General features: G+C 38.5%; 3 protein-coding genes across 5 annotated transcripts in view; 2 read left to right on the top strand and 1 right to left on the bottom strand.

Annotated features, from left to right (window-relative positions):
* LOC306990834 (uncharacterized protein) overlaps positions 1-812 on the bottom strand; it is a 21,190-nt gene extending 20,378 nt beyond the window's left edge. Inside the window, exon 1 of the mRNA XM_079598123.1 lies at positions 728-812. The gene's annotated coding sequence lies outside the window, so the exon portion shown is untranslated. The remainder of the gene's footprint in view (positions 1-727) is intronic.
* The window catches only part of LOC306990830 (uncharacterized protein), a gene marked incomplete at its 3' end in the record, with an annotated part of 15,046 nt that extends 9,036 nt beyond the window's left edge, over positions 1-6,010 (top strand). The window contains exons 2-11 of one of the 3 annotated variants that reach the window (XM_079598115.1): positions 293-457; positions 650-729; positions 838-1,010; positions 1,334-1,549; positions 1,808-2,102; positions 2,225-2,358; positions 4,269-4,508; positions 4,689-4,850; positions 5,568-5,657; positions 5,843-6,010. In XM_079598115.1, coding sequence (XP_079454241.1) covers positions 363-457; positions 650-729; positions 838-1,010; positions 1,334-1,549; positions 1,808-2,102; positions 2,225-2,358; positions 4,269-4,508; positions 4,689-4,850; positions 5,568-5,657; positions 5,843-6,010 — 1,653 coding nt within the window. In that variant the 5' untranslated portion in view covers positions 293-362. Of the gene's footprint in view, positions 1-292; positions 458-555; positions 730-837; positions 1,011-1,333; positions 1,550-1,807; positions 2,103-2,224; positions 2,359-4,268; positions 4,509-4,688; positions 4,851-5,567; positions 5,720-5,842 lie in introns of those variants that run through there. The other 2 variants (XM_079598117.1, XM_079598116.1) reach the window with 2 other exon arrangements.
* pir (pirin) lies at positions 5,894-17,192 on the top strand. Its single transcript, XM_079598119.1, has 9 exons — positions 5,894-6,609; positions 6,713-6,805; positions 9,202-9,282; positions 11,771-11,977; positions 14,001-14,085; positions 15,000-15,044; positions 16,105-16,187; positions 16,292-16,358; positions 16,765-17,192. Exons 1-9 carry the CDS (start codon positions 6,451-6,453, stop codon positions 16,881-16,883), a joined length of 939 nt encoding a protein of 312 aa, XP_079454245.1. The 5' UTR covers positions 5,894-6,450; the 3' UTR covers positions 16,884-17,192.
* The last annotated feature ends 13 nt before the right edge of the window (positions 17,193-17,205 follow it).

Here is a 17,205-nt window from a genome sequence, read left to right as displayed (position 1 = left end):
GAACAAACATTTTATGGTCCTACGCCTTCCACAGACGATATATATTTATAAAAATTAATTTAGATCACTTAACATTGCTATCAGGGTATAACCAGCATAAAAAATAAAATAAAATAAAAGTCTGTGGAGAACCACCTATTGCACCTTTAATATATGTATAAACAATATTAAAATCTTAAATGGTATTTTTACATTTTGGACAATTTAATAACATTTAATGCAATATATAAAGTTCTTGCTTGTTTAGATAACAGTGAGGAGTGTGAGCTAAAATTAAGCCCCTCTGCTCTAGGACAGAGCTATTCTGAGACCTACTTCCAGCCAATCAGGAGCCAAAGTATCTGGAGTGGACAGCGTACCACATGCCACACTATTTCCAAACCGAAAACTGTTTGTCCAACGAGACTCTTCGTCAACCAACTGCTCTTCATCTTCAGAAAACAGACCTCATCAGCAAGTACGAGATTATTCTACTTTCTGTCTAGTAACAGTAAGATGATCAACTAGATTTGATTCTGCTTGCTTTGAGTAGTTCTTGTCTCTTTTTTATTTTAGTTATGTTGGATGTTTTAATAATTGGAGGTGGTCCTCATGCGCTAACCCTGGCTACCCTGCTCTCAAACCCTGACCAACCTCTCTGCCAATCTAGAGCTGACATCCTTCAGGGAATTGAGCTGAGCAAAACTAAAGCTAAAAGTGTACGCAAAAGTAAAAAGAGACAACCCACCAGTAAGTTCAAGCAGTTTGTGATGAGGACAACAGTTTAGTTTTGGTTTATTCTTCCATCCATCGATCCCTGTTCTACCATCAGACAGCTTTAGTTCTTCATTCCAACAGGAGCAGTGTTTGACACAGAGAATGAAGCCAAACGTCTGCCATGTCCTCCGCTGCACTTCAAAGTGGTGGATTCCTATGGAAAATGGACATCACTGTGGGAAAGCCAGTTTACTGCCCTGAACATCCCTCACCTCCGATCACACACGCTGGTGCACACCGATCCTTTTAATAAGGTAATAAATATGTTGACATTTGTGCAACCATTTGGATATGTGCTTTTGAAATACTGTACTGTTTGAAAAAGTACAAGCAGGATTTTTCACATTGAAGTTAGAGGAACGCAAAGAGTTCTTGAGTTGGAAAAAAAAATGCAATAACTAAATGATCAAAACCAGCTGAAGTAAAATACACCCCCCCCCCCATTTGAAATACTTTGTTGTAAGAAATTAAATTGTTCAGATTTTTGTACAAATAATAATGCAAAGCAATAAATAATGATTACAGTGATGTTGCCTATCAAAGGACTGACAGTTCCCGCATCTGTGTGCAATCCCAGAAGGCCTTGCAGGACTTTGTGGTGGAGCAAAATCGGGAGGAGGAGCTGTACCGTCTACCTGAGCGAATTTACATTCAGGACGAGAATGCATTTTTTAACGACAATCGCCTGGGAAAGAAGAACAAAAAGCTTCTTAGTGCAACGAACGGACTGCAGAAACATCTGTATTTCAGTCTTCCAGGAACACAGCTCAGTATAGACTTCTTCCAGGAGCAGGTCTGAACGTCATGCAGCATGTGAAATCAAACGGAATGCCTAAATAACAATAATTAATAAACTAATTGTAAAACATTTGGGTTTACCAGCTCTTCTGGTATTAGGAAGGACTGTGTTGCATGATGCTCAGTATCAGATTTCTCATTTGGAATGCAACACAGAATGTGTGTTAATACTAAACTAAATATAGATGTTGAATAATAAATTCACTCTGAAATAACTTAATTATGGATTACATTGAAAAGGACTTTCACCCAGGTACGCAAATATGACCTGGACAGTGTCTTAATCAGAGCTACAGTGGACAGAATCATCCCAGTGTTAACTGAGGATGAGAGCAAGGTGAAGTTTTTCAAGGCGACGCTACACACTGGGGAAAATGTAGAGGCAAAAACGGTTATTATGGCGACAGGGCCTTCGAGGGCGCAGATGGCAAACATCCCAAGTTGGGTGCGGGCAATCCAAGAGAATTACCCAGAAGAAAGTCTGCAACACACAGTGCAGCTCATGCATCACTTCTGTACACATGAAGAGATGGATGAACCCTCCTCAGGTGGGTTTCTAAACGTGATCAAAACCTGATTATCCAGATGTAAATCCAGACAATCAAATCACCAAACCATAGCTTATTAGGAAATAATTCAGAGCATAAAATGAATACACTCTTGTTCTCAGGTTCTCCTGCTGTGTGTCAGATGGGCCAGAGAGTGATGGTGGTAGGTGGAGGTCTGACCAGCGCCCACATTATCTCAATTGCACTGAAGCAGCGTGCATGTCATGTGACATGGGTCTTACGTAAACACTTACAAGTAAGTTACACCCAATTTGAGTGTAAACGAGCATAAGGGATAATGTAGAATAAGATGATCCTGAAGGGATGTATTTTGTGATTAACATCCTGCTACTTGCTACATAAATAAATAAATAAATAAATGAACATGGATTGATGATTTGGAGGTGCTCTAAACCAGAGATTTTTAATGCATCACACACCAGCTTATTGGTGGAGAGGAGAGCCAATCAGTATACAGCATATGGGGATGATTAAACCCCTACGCTGTTTTCAAAGGACATCCTGGGATTTTTAATTGAGCAGGTCAGGTCCTCGGTTTAACGTCTCACCCGAAGGACGGTGCTTTTTGACAGTATAGTGTATAGACCCACACAGACCACAGGTTGAGCGCCCCTTGCCTCACTAACACTTCCAGCAACAACCTATAGTTTTATAGCATCAAAAAACTAAAACCAAACTTTGGTAAAACAAATGCTTGAACATAGTTCTGTGTGGTGAGAACGACCTAAAATGACAGAAACAATTCTGTCAATAATTTTTTAGCTAGCGTCCCATTCGATTAAATGGAGTACAAGACCTAGCCAGCCACCACGGGGCAATCGAAATGCTTTATCGATGTTCACTTGTCTTGCTCTTTATTATCTTCATCCTTTCTACTTCTAGGCTGTTTAAAACCATTGTGGAAAAACGAGAAACTATAAACATTTCAAACTACAAACATATATATATATATATATATATATATGTCTATGTTTCAAACCCGCAAACGTACTTATAGCTTACGGTTTCCCATAGACCAATATGTACTGCCTGATTTGAAGTTGAACACATATAAAGATGAATTGTCAGGATTCCATTCTGTGTTTTGTAGGACTTTTATGTTGAAGTGTATTCTCAGTTTCCATTGTTTCTCTGTTCATTCCTGTGGCATGTTTGTAGTTTTTCCTATTAGTCTTCCCCAAGTGTGTCTTATTACTTGTTATCTTGTGAAGCTTGTTTGCCCCTATATACCCTTGTGTTCAGTTGTCTTTTGTCAGTCGTTTTCGTCGTTTTCAGTCCTGGTCTTTGGATGTTGTTCCTGTTCATGTTTATGGATATTCAGTGTGGATTATTTTGTTTGTGTTTGTAAATAAACTGTTCTGCATTTGGATTCTTGCCCCTTCGCAACCGTGACATAATGACTGTGACCAAAGACAATCAACACAAGGATATACACAGGGGCAAACAAGCTTAACAAGATAAGTAACAAGACACACATTGGGAAGACTAATCAACAGGAAAAACTACAAAACTACAAACATGGCCACAGGAATGAACACAGAAACAAAGGGAACTGAGAATACACTTCAACATAAAAGTCCTACCAAACACAAGACACATTAATAGGCAGAAAGCGCCTCAAAAGCGTTCTGATTAGCTAAACAAAGAATTTGACCGTGGTACGGTCACAAATTCACGTTTTTGTAGTTGACACAGAGACCATAACGGTATTGTTTTTAAAAGTTCGCGTTTTCAGGCCCCCAAAATGGCATTGTCAAGTAAATGACAATGCCAGAACGCATAAAATGTATTCCGTTTTTTTTTTTTTTTTTTAGCCCCTTAGTCTTCCGGGTGTTGACAACGTCACGCATGCAGCACATATTGCAACGACATCTCTTCTCTGATGATGTGTTTAAAACCTGTCACTCACATGAAATCACAGCTACAGCAAACCCCAATGACCTAATAAATTCCCAATGAACAAAATCAAGTCCTGCTCTACATTGTTTCTTGTTAAAGAAGCCGCTTCACATTTCACAATTTGATAAGAAAAAGCGATCAAAACTTCTGTTTCATGCCGACTTTAAAATTTACAGGGCTATCAGAGATCGATGTGATTTCACAGTATTATTTCAGTGATATTTACCAAATTTGACTCTCTCTCAGCTTAAGCAGTTTGACGTTGGGGATATAGAGAGTCTGATTGGACGCTATTCCCACGTTGAGCATGGGATCAAGATGGATGGCCTGGCCTACCTAAGGCAGTTCTATAATGAAAGAAGTCTTCACAAGAGGCTAGCAATGATAAAACTAGCCAGAAAAGGAGGAGCAGTGACCCCCGAGGCCTACTCACAACTTCAGCCTTTCATTCAGAGCGGCCAGCTCCAGATCAGAGCTCACTGCCAGGTGTGTCTTTATATTGTGAGGCTGCTATGCTAATGTGGGATGCTGTGTCAGGAGTCTTTGACAGTTAGGCACAAAGTTCATATACATATACAAATTCTAGGAGAGTCCATAGCAGTACCAAAGTGGATTTATTAACTAATCATATCTATATTTTAATAATGAATATGTCTTTATACCAAGGTGACTGAAGCTAAATGGTGTTATGAATCCCAGCGTTGGAGGGTCTCCCTGTGTAGCGGCGAACAGTGGATTGGGGAAAAGATTTGGCTGGCAACAGGCTGCAAGCTGGATGTTACCCAGGACCCTTTACTCTCTGACGTCATGTCAAAATTCCCTATTCAAGTGAGCACATGGACATTTGTACTTATTAAAAAATATTATTTTTAAACCAGGGGGCGTAAATAAGGGTCAGTAATTATTATTTGATCTCAAACAATTAAAATAATACTGGTAAAAATGTAAAAAATTCAGATTTTTTTTTTTTTAAATAAAAAATACAGTACAAACAGTGATATTGTTAAAATATTAGTGCAATTTAGAATAACTGTTTTCTATTTTAATATATTTTCAAATATATTCCTGTGAAGGCAAAGCTGTATTTTATGATGAATAGAAAAATCAATGTAATTATTTGGAATATAAATCTTTTTGTCTTTTAAAGACACTTTTGATCAATTTAACGCATCCTTGTTGAATAAAATTATTACTTTGATTTTTACCCCAAACTTTTGAATGGTAGAGCATCACGGTTTCCACAAAAAATATATAATATAATATATTATAATACAATATAATTAATTTGTCAATGATTTCACTTTTTCTCAAATTTAAGTGAAATTATAATCATTTAAATCATTATTTTATTGGTTTTGCAATGTAAGCATCATAACAAAAATATGTAAATACATGAATACTATAGCCTACTATACACAATGTAATATAGACCAGGGTCTTTAATGTTATTTCTCTCATACTATCTTAAAACTGAGTTTTTTTTATTTAGTCATGGGCCCAACTAAGAAACAAAAGTACAAAAGTAAAGCATTTCCTGCTTGACAGGTCCTGGAGGGCTGGCCATGTATAACAGAATCACTGCAATGGACCGTAGGATGCCCCGTGTACCTGATGGGACAATATGCAGCACTACAGGTTCTGTTATGCTCTTGTTATGTAATATGATGTGTCATACAAGGTCAAAACACCTAAAAGAAGTGAGTCATCACTGAGAAATTTCCTAGATGACACCTGCACGGCACCTTAACACTATCATATTTTAGGCTGTAGATATCATCAACACAAGCACTTACAGTAAATAAATATATGAAATTCCACAGGTTGGGCCTCATGCTGTAAACCTTGCAGGGGGTCAAGCTGCGAGTATACGCATTTTCAAAGACATCATAGCTCAGCGCAGAGGATTGGATGACAGTGCATCAGCAAGGATGGAGAAGACCCGCACTGAAGAGTACATATCTCACATGCACGGCCTCATGTGGCTGTAAAATCCACCTGCGAAGAGGGAGGGATGAGCGGTCTCAGGTGTCAAACTGACCATAACAGAAGAGAATGATTCACTGGGGAACATGCTGAGAGGGACAGCTTTGAAATGTCTTTAAGATGCTGCACTGTATAGTACAGAAGTTGATGAATCAATTAATTACATGCATTTTTATTAATCTGCTAGTCATATGTAAATGTCACTCTTTGAGGCTCAAAATATTGCATAGTCATTGTGACTTGCACTGCGCCTTTAAATAATCTAAATCTACTGGTATTGTGATCTTTGTAGGAAGCCTTGGCAATGGCAAACCCAAAACGTCAACATTAAACAAACACCTGTCATAGGTGAATACAGATAATCTGGCAGCGAATGACATTGCAAAGCAGAGCTTTGTTTAAATAAATGTGCATCTTAATACGCTTTTGACTTCCGTTCCGGTGCATGTTGGGCGCTCACAAACTGAGAGCTGAAGCAAAATATTGTGACCATATAGATACCAAGGTGTTTATGATGATGAGAAGAGTTTCTAAGGTGGTTTTGAGTGTCGAACAGTCTGAAGGCGTCGGAGCTCGAGTTCGCAGGAGCATTGGACGGAACGAGGTGCTGGTTTGATCACTTACTTTCGTATTGATGAATCTCTTTGATACGAGTTGTGTTTGCTTCGAAATGCACCATAAATAAACTGCATTATGATTGATTTCAGCTGCAGAATCTCGACCCTTTTTTGATGCTGGATGAATTCTGTATCTCCAAACCAGCGGGTTTTCCTGATCATCCTCACCGTGGATTTGAGACGGTAAACGCTATTAAGTCGTGTATTTTAAAACTATGTATCATTTCATTGCTGTCATGGGCGACACTTGTCAAATCCATGAATTCGTGCATTCAGATTAACTAAACTGAAATTATTAGTTGATTAATGTTACTAAACAACCAATACCTCGTTGCTTTCTGACCAGGACAACACGGAATCTTCCACCAGAGGGCGCATGACGGCTCAAAAAGCTAAATCCTGGACTTTTATTTTTGATTTACGAAGTGCGTTGGTACACTTAAATGTGTAACTATTTAATTCTACTGAATAATACTTTTTTTTTCTGGCAAACGACCGGGAAATTTACTGTGGTTCATCTAAATAGGATTATTATCCTGTAATGACAAACGGGTTATGATTAGTCCACTAGATAATCGCTGAAAAAAGTAACAGGTACAACGTGATAACACCGTTTGCGTGTTAATGAATGATGGTCCTGCAAGCCGTCTGAATGAAGTATGACATTTCTCCTTAAGTAATGACACTTGAGAATTTTGAACAGTTTTTTCAAATACACATGCAGTGAGTCAAAATAGAAGAATGTGGACCCATCATAAGGACAATGATACCTCTTGCCCACTAGAGGGCTCATATTCTTAATATTTTCTCACAGCACAGTCGCCCAAACTGGCTTTTAGTTCATGTATGTAAGCGATGAGGTCGTCTATATGTTTATGGAGCCTATTCCCAAAACATGGACAAAATGAACTTTTAGCAGATATATGCATTTCAAATGTAACAGACCAAAATTATTTATGACTCATCCTGCACTACAGACTTTTGTCCAATCAGATGCTCTCTAGAATGGTCATTTTTTTAAGGAACAAGTCCTTTGAAATGCAATGTCCAAACACAGAAAAGAAAATGAAAGTTGGCGAGAATATATAAATCATCCAGTAAACCACTCCCGTTTGTTTTGTCAGTTTGAGTAACAGTCTCAGTCAGTCTCAAGTTCTGTTCACTCAATGTGAGAGGATGTATGGTCATTAAAAACGCTTCCTTCAAAATGACAGTGTTTTGGCCAGATCTGGTCCTGAGAGTATTATTTGAAACTTGACTAAAGAAAAGCTGACCAACTCACTTAGCCTCTGAATTTGTCTCCTTGATTATTTATTTACAACATCTGATGTACTCATTTGTTTACTCACAGTTTGGCAACATGTCTAGCATAACCGTCTATGGAAAGCGGTCAGTGCGGCCGTGGAAATAATTTAGACTTGTTTATGAGTGTGATGTCATCAATTGCCATCTGCACAGATATACTCTCATCTCATTTCTTATAGAGGATGAGTCACTCTGTGTCACCTTCCTTCACGAATGGATTTGTCTTCTAATATTTGTAAGACTTGCTTTTAAATGACTCCTTAAGAGAGCACTCGAAAGCCAAACCCTGGAAAAAAATAAACATTATTCCTTCTAAAGAGGTCATTTGTTTTGCAGGGATATATAACACAGACAAACACTATACAATGGACTTTAGTTCTAGGATAGACAAATTAAAACGAGGCTGTGAGGCACAAATGTCCAGGCTGTTCATCGGGTTATCTATGTTGCTTGAGACATGCAGGTGTGTTTGTTCGCGAACGGTCACGTGACCATCAGATCGCAGCTGTGCTTAGAGATCACAGGCTGCCTGTGGCCACAGGTCAAGCAAGCCTCTGATGGGTCAGATGTTGACCTCTTACCCCGCATCCCGTATCCTGTTGAGAGCAACGTTGTCTGTGTGGGAGATGACATGCAATCCCTCCAGGCTGTATGTCGGACCACCTCAGCTGACCATGGAGATTAATTTTTGCTTTTTTTCAGTGGACAAATGGGAAACGGCTGCAGGCAGATTTTGTTCATTAAAAACATGCTTATGTAATATATGCAAATTTTAGATAATGGCACATTAGCATCAAGCCTCTAGCTCTGTCTTGGCTTGCAAGAACTATGTTTTTGATGTGCCATGTGTATTTGTATTTGTGGCAGAATTATTAACTGTAAGATTTTGATCAAATATTAATCGTCAACGTCACTCACTAACAATTTTAATTTTCCATCTCACTGCGTGGGATATATCTGCTTTTTGCATTTAACTTTATAGTCCATCAGGGCTTTACCAAACTCCCTTGAACATCAAATTTTTGTGTCTACTCTGCAAACACAGCCCTTGAAATATGTTTCACCTTTCACCTGTACGACTTTTGACATGTTTATTTTTCTCTAAATGAACATCAAGTTGATGACTTTTCCATACTTTCTGTCTTTTTTGCGAGAATTTCCCCCCAAGAAACTGCTTAATTTTCAGAAAACTACAATCTTACACCTCATCCCTCTATTTTAAATAGTTCAGATGTGAGGGTTTTGTTTTCATTTGTGTTCAATTTGTTTCACAGGTAACATACTTGCTGAGTGGAGTAACAGCCCATGAAGACTTCTGTGGTCACAGTGGGAGGTTGGAGTCTGGGGACCTTCAGGTAGAACAACAACGAGACCTCCTTACCATCTCTCGAAATGATGAAACACTCATTACTTAAGGTGCTGTCATATTTACCATTGTTCAGCGAATTTGTAAAAAAAAATTTGAAATTTTCCACGGTGCTTCATTCATCACTACACTATTGACAATAGTGTGGTGCAGGAATGACGTCAAAACCAGACTGCAGGTAAATGTGCCCCAAATCATTTTTTCTGTGTGACTCTGATGTATATGACAGTGTGAACAGCATAAACCTCATGGAATCTGGAATGGAATTCAGATGATCAACATTCATCACAATTCTGCGCTCAAGTGATTCAAAGATTTTACATACTTGACGTTATCAAGAGTTGCGAAAGGTAGACTGTGGAAGGGCAGTGATGTGTCAGAACTCATAAGTATTACAATAACCGCTTTATTCAAAATATGAGGGTCGTTTTTTTAACGCCCAAAGAGGATTTGCGCTGGTGAAAAATCTGACTCTATATCTATTATTGTTTGAAAAGGACCTTTTACTTAAAAAGAAGTGAACCAAAAGTAATGCACACCAAAAGTATGTAGCTACACTTGGGCAAGTCTTTTATAGATAGAATGAAAGCCACCATTTTTTTATATGCATGTTGTAAAACTGCGTTAAAATGAAAGCTATAATAAAATGTATTTACATTTAATAGGATTTTATATCCATGCACACACGCACTCACCAAATGGACTAAGAGCTTGTATACCCGTAGGGCACTTCCTATGTTTTCCTGTGTCGTAAAGCTGTCTCACTTTCTCCCGGGTCAGTGAGGGAATTTTAATGGGCCTTTAATAGGTCTGTAGTAGAGCCCTGCACGGGCCTCAAATCTAGGCCCTAGCCCGGCCCTGGCCCGAGACGCTCAGGCCCTAGCCCGGCCCGTGTCCGACAGCTCATCATAATTATCAGCCCGAGTCCGACCCGAGCCCGTTTTTTTTTTTTTTTTTAAATATAGGCTACATGTAGCCTGGTCTAGGGCAAACTAACTATTTGCAGCCATTAAAATAGTTCCGTTTTGTTAGTTATGTTTCTTATCATTTCTTTATTAAGTTAATTTAGACAAATGTTCGTTTCTTTTTGTTTTTTATTGACGACCAAGCAGTCGACAGCGAGTTAAACATGTTTGAACCATTTAGCCTCTCAAATCAACACTTTACTTGGCTACAATAAAATCCATAAAACACCTTAAGCATATCACACATAGACAGTTATAGTTTAAACGTTTATTATCATTTTTTAAAAGCTGAGGCAAACTGCTCTGCTGCTCGCAGTCGCAACAGCGCTCGCAAACGAAATGAGCTATCCTATAAACAAATCAAATAAATGGCATTAAATTAAAAACAAACATGCACATTATCTTACCTCAAAAATCAAGTCTTCACTACAGAACATGGCCATTCTTATTTCCAATAGTTTCCAACAGACTGATGAAAATAAAGTCGTTTTCAAACGAAAGCCAACAAGACAGCCCCCTAACATGGCTAAGAACAGTTTCTTACAGAGCATCGTGAAGAAAAATCACAGCATCCACAGTGGAAGGTTTTAATCCAGTCAGCCCGAACTATCTTGAACTATTCCAGCTGCGCTGAAGTCACGGTCGCTATACTTCTGCTGCTGGCGGGGACACTAAAAACAGCGAGCCGGTCGCGCAAATCTTGGGTCGCGCCGCCGGGAAACCTGTGTGCGTGCGTGTGTGTGTGTGTGCGCGAGCGCGAGCAGACTGTCATGTGTCAGTCATATGTCAGTGTGATAGGTTTAAAACGTCGTTCTATGTTTGTTTTTCCATCGTTAACTTCTCATATTTAATTTTAATACATGTCTGAAATAGGCTATAAAAAGAAGGATAAGCCTAAAACAGGCCCGAGGCCCGGCCCGCGTGTGAACTATGACGTGAAAATTGGCCCGAAGCCCGGCCCTAGGGGCGTAAATAAGTCGGGGCCCGTCGGGCTCGGGCTGAAATGCAGGGCTCTAGTCTGTAGCACTCACTACTTTAACTACAGCTCGCACCTAACCTCCAGCTACCGGGGCTACTGCCTCACCATCAAACATAAGGGACTCCCTGATAATACCAGGAGAGCAGTGAAGAAAAAAAGCTGCTGAGTGTTTCACGCTATATCTCAAACCACCTATTGCTCAATGGCTCTCTGAGAGGAGCTGCTAAACCTCAGAAGGAATGGAAACTTTCACTAAGAGAGAACGAGAAAGGAAGAGGAGAAAGAAAAGTGCGCCATTAGGCTTATTAAGCTGTTGTCGTAAAACTGGAGTGGTTCATTTTTACGTTGAAATATAAGCTCATAAACATCTCTCATGCTCAACATGAAGATGACATTAACCAGTTTAAAGCCCCTGTACCAAGCGGTGAGTCTGTTTATTGGTGATTACAACCAGATAAGTCTACCATCAGGAATAGAATAAAACAGTAGTTTTTGTTCTTACTTGGCTATGTATTTGTTCTCTGTTGTGTTAGTGGATGACGGCAGGCCGTGGGGTGGTTCATGCTGAGATGCCTGTGTCAGACGGACGCATTCATGGCCTTCAGCTTTGGGTGAACCTGAAAAGTGCAGATAAGATGGTGGAGCCTCAGTACCAGGAGCTGAAGAGCAAAGAGATTCCCAAACCCAGCAAAGATGGAGTCACCGTGAATGTCATCTCGGGGGAAGCTCTTGGAGTTAAGGTAGGCGTTTTATGGTAATAGAAACATCAGAGATTTCCAATTAATTAAATCGTAATGAAAGTTGTGCTTGTGTAGAATAAAACTAGCTCACAAGCTATAGTGATGTCTGATGTGTTTGTGAATCATTCATTGGAGTTATGCCCGGTACACATTGAACGATTTTGGCCTGTCCAGGATGAAAGATGACCAATCGTGGCGATTTCAGTGGTCGCGGCTCCTAAACGGTGGTCCCACGTCGTACAGTGAGAGATTTTCAAAGACGTACGTTGTCCCGGTCTTGCGACACATTGTGTTGGCTTCTACGGCCTGTTTCTACTGACTAGCCAATAAAAATGCAACATGAAATGGCGTATTGATCCACGCAACATGGCGCTAAAACTACTTGCCTCAAGCTTCATTCACTAAATTAGCATGCCAAGTTGGCCTCTTTTCCTTAGCCATGACCACGTCCATTTTCTCCTCTTTCGCTCCCTACGATTCATCTTTCTCTATTTGTTTACTGTACATCTAGCACATGCTGATGACATTTTATTCTTCTATACTAGCTTGCGTCATAGCCTACGATACATTGTGATTTGTAATGATCTTGGATTGCCGGCTTTAGGAGCAGGCTTCAGACTTTTCGAGTCAGAACTGTTCACAAATTGATTTGCATCATTCATAAGCGAACATATCTAAATTTGAATTGTTTTTAAAAGTCCTAGATTTATCGGATTTATCCAGTAATCATAAACAACTGGAGAAGCCATGGAAATTAATTTGGGAAAAAATGTGTGAACCCTCTTGAAAGGTTGTTTCTAGCCTATAGTGGTTAGCACAAGTGATTCATAGAGCAATCTTAGCCCTGTCGTGGCACCTTGAATAATAGTGATCTTCCTATGAGTAACGTCGCTTTGACTGTCGGGAAGAAGTCTGCTGCAGAGCTCGGCTCAGTGCGGGCTAGGCAAAAGTACGCTTCTAGGCGGCATATCGACCACAAAGTTCCGCTCGCGAGTACACTTATGTCTCGTGGCAAGTCTGCAGGACCATTTGAGACAGGGCCTCAATCCTGTTTGTCTTTCTTCCCATAGTTTCCATTCATATCTCTCTTTACACCATCAATAAATGTTAAAACCTCCAAAAATGATTAAAAAAGTTGTTTATTGGAATAAAAAGGTGGAGTTTTGGAACTGTCTCTGTAGTTTTCTGATATACTGAAACATTCATCTGAAGTATGGATGATTTTGCCAGCCAAGAGAACTGCTTCTTTATTAGGTGATAAAAAACATGCTCCTCATAATTATTCTAAACTCTATGAACCAAACCACTAAGTGAAAAAAAAGTGGCCTGTATGCTTCCATCTCCCTGACACTTGTATCTGCTTATCGTCTGTAATTTTGCAAACATGTTCATTTGTCCGTCCATTTATCAACACATTACATCTATTACCCACGCTTCTGTCTGTCTTTTCTCATCTATGATTTAAGGCAAAAAACAAGATCCTAGAGTCACGGTGAGCAGCTATCATGAATGTTTGAAACAAATGGCCAAATCCTTTGTAAATGTTCCATCCAATCGGAACATCCGAATTACAATCTGATACTTGGGTTCATCACGCTAACTGCTGCTGCAAGGCCATCCTCTGCCCCTCTCTCTGACAACAGCAGGAAATTTGGAGCAGGCTCCATTGGAAGTGGTTTTTTGCGAAATGTTTTAAATGTATAATGTGGTTATGGAGGGTTTCTCTAGGGCAGAAGGGTGGATGCGGCGCTGAAGTTAAATGTGGGTCAGCCAAATACTTGAGCTTACTGGAACCAGATATGGACTGGAACTCACACACAATGTTTTTACATCTGTTAGAGCTCATAATTTAAACAATATTGAACAAGTTATGTAGTTTTTTTTTTTTTTGTCTTGTAGCAATAAAGGAATTGGAAAAAATTGATATGTTATGAATAAAGAACATAGAATGTTGTTGTCACAGTAGTCTTCTGCTGTAATACAACATTGTGTTGTGGTATTTACATGTTATTTCTGTTGTCAGTCAAAGGTTTACACGAGAACTCCAACCATGTACCTCGACTTTATGCTGAAGGAAGGTGCAAAGCATGTGCAGCCTGTTCCTAAAGGTAAAAGATGATTATCAGATGTATTTTTTTTAATTACATGTGTTTTCCCCCATGTTAGGGAAAGTGTTCCATTAAATTCCAAGTTACTTACAGAGCGAAATGAAATGGCTTGTTCACAATTTTGCCATTATAAACATGGTTTACCAGGAAAACCACATTTAGCAAGAAATGAGTCTTAATTTTAGTGCGTAACTTTACTGTACTGTAAACATGCCTCATTCAAAGTTCTGGGAAAAGATTTCCCTGGGTTTCATTTTTTTCAAAAGAAGTTCTAGGTTTCATTTTTGCTCAAATAGTGAATGAAGTCATTAATTCTTTGAGTCACTACTACAGTGTCTCCTTCTTTGGCTACTAAGATGTCAATTAACACAGCTAATCCAAATGTATGAAGTGTTCTTGTATACATGGTACAGTTTGACTCACACTTAAAGTGTTCTTAAAGATATAGTTTAGCCTACTGGCATCAGTATTGAGCTTGTTGTACATTATTATCAGAAACTGACCGTAGAAAATCACTCAAGGACCCCCAAAAAAAACTGTTGGAAAGGTCAGGCTTGTCAATCCTGGTCCCGTGTGCATCCACATGTAGCCTCAGAATGGCTTAAGTCACATCAAGATAAGAAAATGTTATCATATAAATGACTGTGTATATATGGTTACATTATTTAATGGATTCATGAATTTTCCTTTATATTTCTTTGTTAAAAATCCCAAATCTTCTAATTTTATTACACGTTTAAATCTCATGTTTTCAGTGTGATCATAGACTTTTGGAGCCCACTGTATATCAACATATTCATGTAAATTTAGTCACTTTTGACAGTTATCTCAATGTCAAAAGTGTATTACCCCTACATTTTATTGTTTTATAATTGTATAGTTCCACTGTTTTAATTATAGTATTCCTTTCTCAGGTTGGACCGCTTTCATCTACACCCTCACAGGTTCTTTATGCACTGGTGAGTTCAAATGAAGACCGCATAAAAAGAAACGTTGTCCTCCTGGAGGCAAATCCACTACCATAGCAGCTTTCTGACTTTGAAATTCGAGCAGGTGCTTTATGATTCTCTCTCCCTCTCTCTCGCACTCTCTCGCTCTCTCTCGCTCTCTCTTGGACATCTGACAGACATTTAGACTATTCCTATGATCTTGTGCCAATGGCAACTCTAAACTCACATTGAGAAATGAGATTGCCAAAGCAGTGTTTGATATGTTGATTTATCAGGTTGATTTTGATGATTTCCAGGTTGTAGGAAATTAAACACACAATCATGAAGAGTGAACACTCCACCTGTGACTTCAAAGGAGTTTCTAAATGAATCTTGTATTTTTAATTTTTCTCTGAAATGCATTTAGCATAAATTGAGCAGCTGTTGAGAAACAGACTTCTTGAGAAATTATTTAACTGGGTGGGATGCGATGCGTGACCATCTTTATCCTACAAAGCACATCTCTTGCATACATTTTATTCTTATTTATTCTGGTTTGTGGGGTATTTGGTCTTCAACCACCTTGAATCAGCCTTGAGCTTTTAGCCAGGTCTAGTTATGTCAAAAGATTTATGTATAAATGCCTTGTTCTGTCATAAAACTCTAGATGGCGCAGGCTGATGGTCCTTAATGCAAGCTGATGATATTTACAGCGTTAAATACTTGGCACAAGCTGATTGGTTCATGTCGCATCTGCAAACCCTCCACCTTCCCCAGCTCCACCTGTATAGATCTGCTATGGGTAATTGATATATGCATTTTGTGCAGCAGCAGTATGTATTATTTACAGCAGCGTGTTGGCATATGTATTGACAGCAGCAGCAATAATCATCATCAGCAGTAATAATCTACAATAATCAACAGCAGCAGCAATATAGCAGATCTATTCCGCCAAGACCAAATACATGAACAATGTCATATCCATTACCATGCTAAAAAATCATGCAGAATTGTCATGATAGAACTAGTTTTATAACATAACTTGTATAGGATTGTGAAATTTTATTTTGGCTGTTTGAATTCCCCTCAGGCCCAGACAATGATCTGCGGACGATTGAACCACACCACACGGTTGTTTTGGAAGATGGTGAATACGTCAGAGTGGAAAACAAGGTTTTCTTTTCCTATTGTTCCTGTAAAGCTACTCAGTTTTTTTTAATACAAGTTCAGGTTTGGTCTAAATTCAGTCTCTTTGTTTCCTTCATTGTTATTTCTAGGCAGCTGAGGAGTCTCACTTTGTGTTAATTGCTGGTGAACCAATTAATGAGCCTGTGGTTAAGCATGGTAAGTTATAATGGTAAAGGTAGGTAATATTCCACATTTTAATGACCAAATATTTGAATTAGGGTATCAAACAATTAAAAATTTGTAATTGAATTTAAGTGCATGATTTGATGATTAATCATTAATCAAATTAAATTAGTTGCATAAATCAGTATTTGCTGAGAAAAGGCCCCAAATAAAGATTTTATTAAATTATACAAATAATTATTTACATGGATGAAGGGACAAGAATGCTTTTTTTAAAATTGACATTAAATTGACAGTGTTCATTTGCATATACCGGTACTGTATATTGCTTATAAATGTATTTATTTTATTTAAATTAAGATATATTTGCTTATTTATATATAAAACATATAAAATTGTAATACAATTTGTCTAAATCCATTGGACTTGTTTGTTTCAGGGCCCTTTGTCATGAACACACAAGAAGAGATTGATCAGGCCATCTCAGATTTCAGATCAGCCACTAATGGATTTGAGAGGGCAAAAGTTTGGAAATCAAATATTAGTCAAAAGTTCTGAAGTTTGCATAAATATCCCCTTCTATAAGAATATATCCAGTATGTGCCTTGTTTGTTTTGTGTGCCTTTAACTTTAACTGAGCAGTCTCAAAAAGTGGATCATACTTTTGAAACACAAAGTGGCACTTATTTTCAAGCAGAAATTCAAACTAAAAGATGTATATATTTTCAAGGGTGCAAATACTTTTTGGGGCCACTATATATGCAACATGTTACTCACATTTCTGATTGTAACAAAGGATTTTTAGTCTGATGTATCACCTAAAATCTATGCCATTCTTATAATTAAAGAATATATAATTTGACTATTTATTTCTGTTTTT

This window comes from Phoxinus phoxinus, assembly GCF_949152265.1.
Source record: "Phoxinus phoxinus genome assembly, chromosome: 22".
Lineage (NCBI taxonomy): Eukaryota > Metazoa > Chordata > Actinopteri > Cypriniformes > Leuciscidae > Phoxinus > Phoxinus phoxinus.
The sequence above is the reverse complement of the archived record's forward strand: the minus strand, read 5'-3'. Positions and strand labels throughout refer to the sequence as shown.

Excerpts from the sequence above, each read along its gene's own strand:
- pir (XM_079598119.1), top strand. The coding sequence starts at position 6,451 with ATGTTGGGCGCTCACAAACTGAGAGCTGAAGCAAAATATTGTGACCAT. Across the intron at positions 6,806-9,201 it reads CTCACCGTGGATTTGAGACG|GTAACATACTTGCTGAGTGG; the intron begins GTAAACGCTATT and ends TTTGTTTCACAG. Across the intron at positions 16,188-16,291 it reads ACGTCAGAGTGGAAAACAAG|GCAGCTGAGGAGTCTCACTT; the intron begins GTTTTCTTTTCC and ends TGTTATTTCTAG.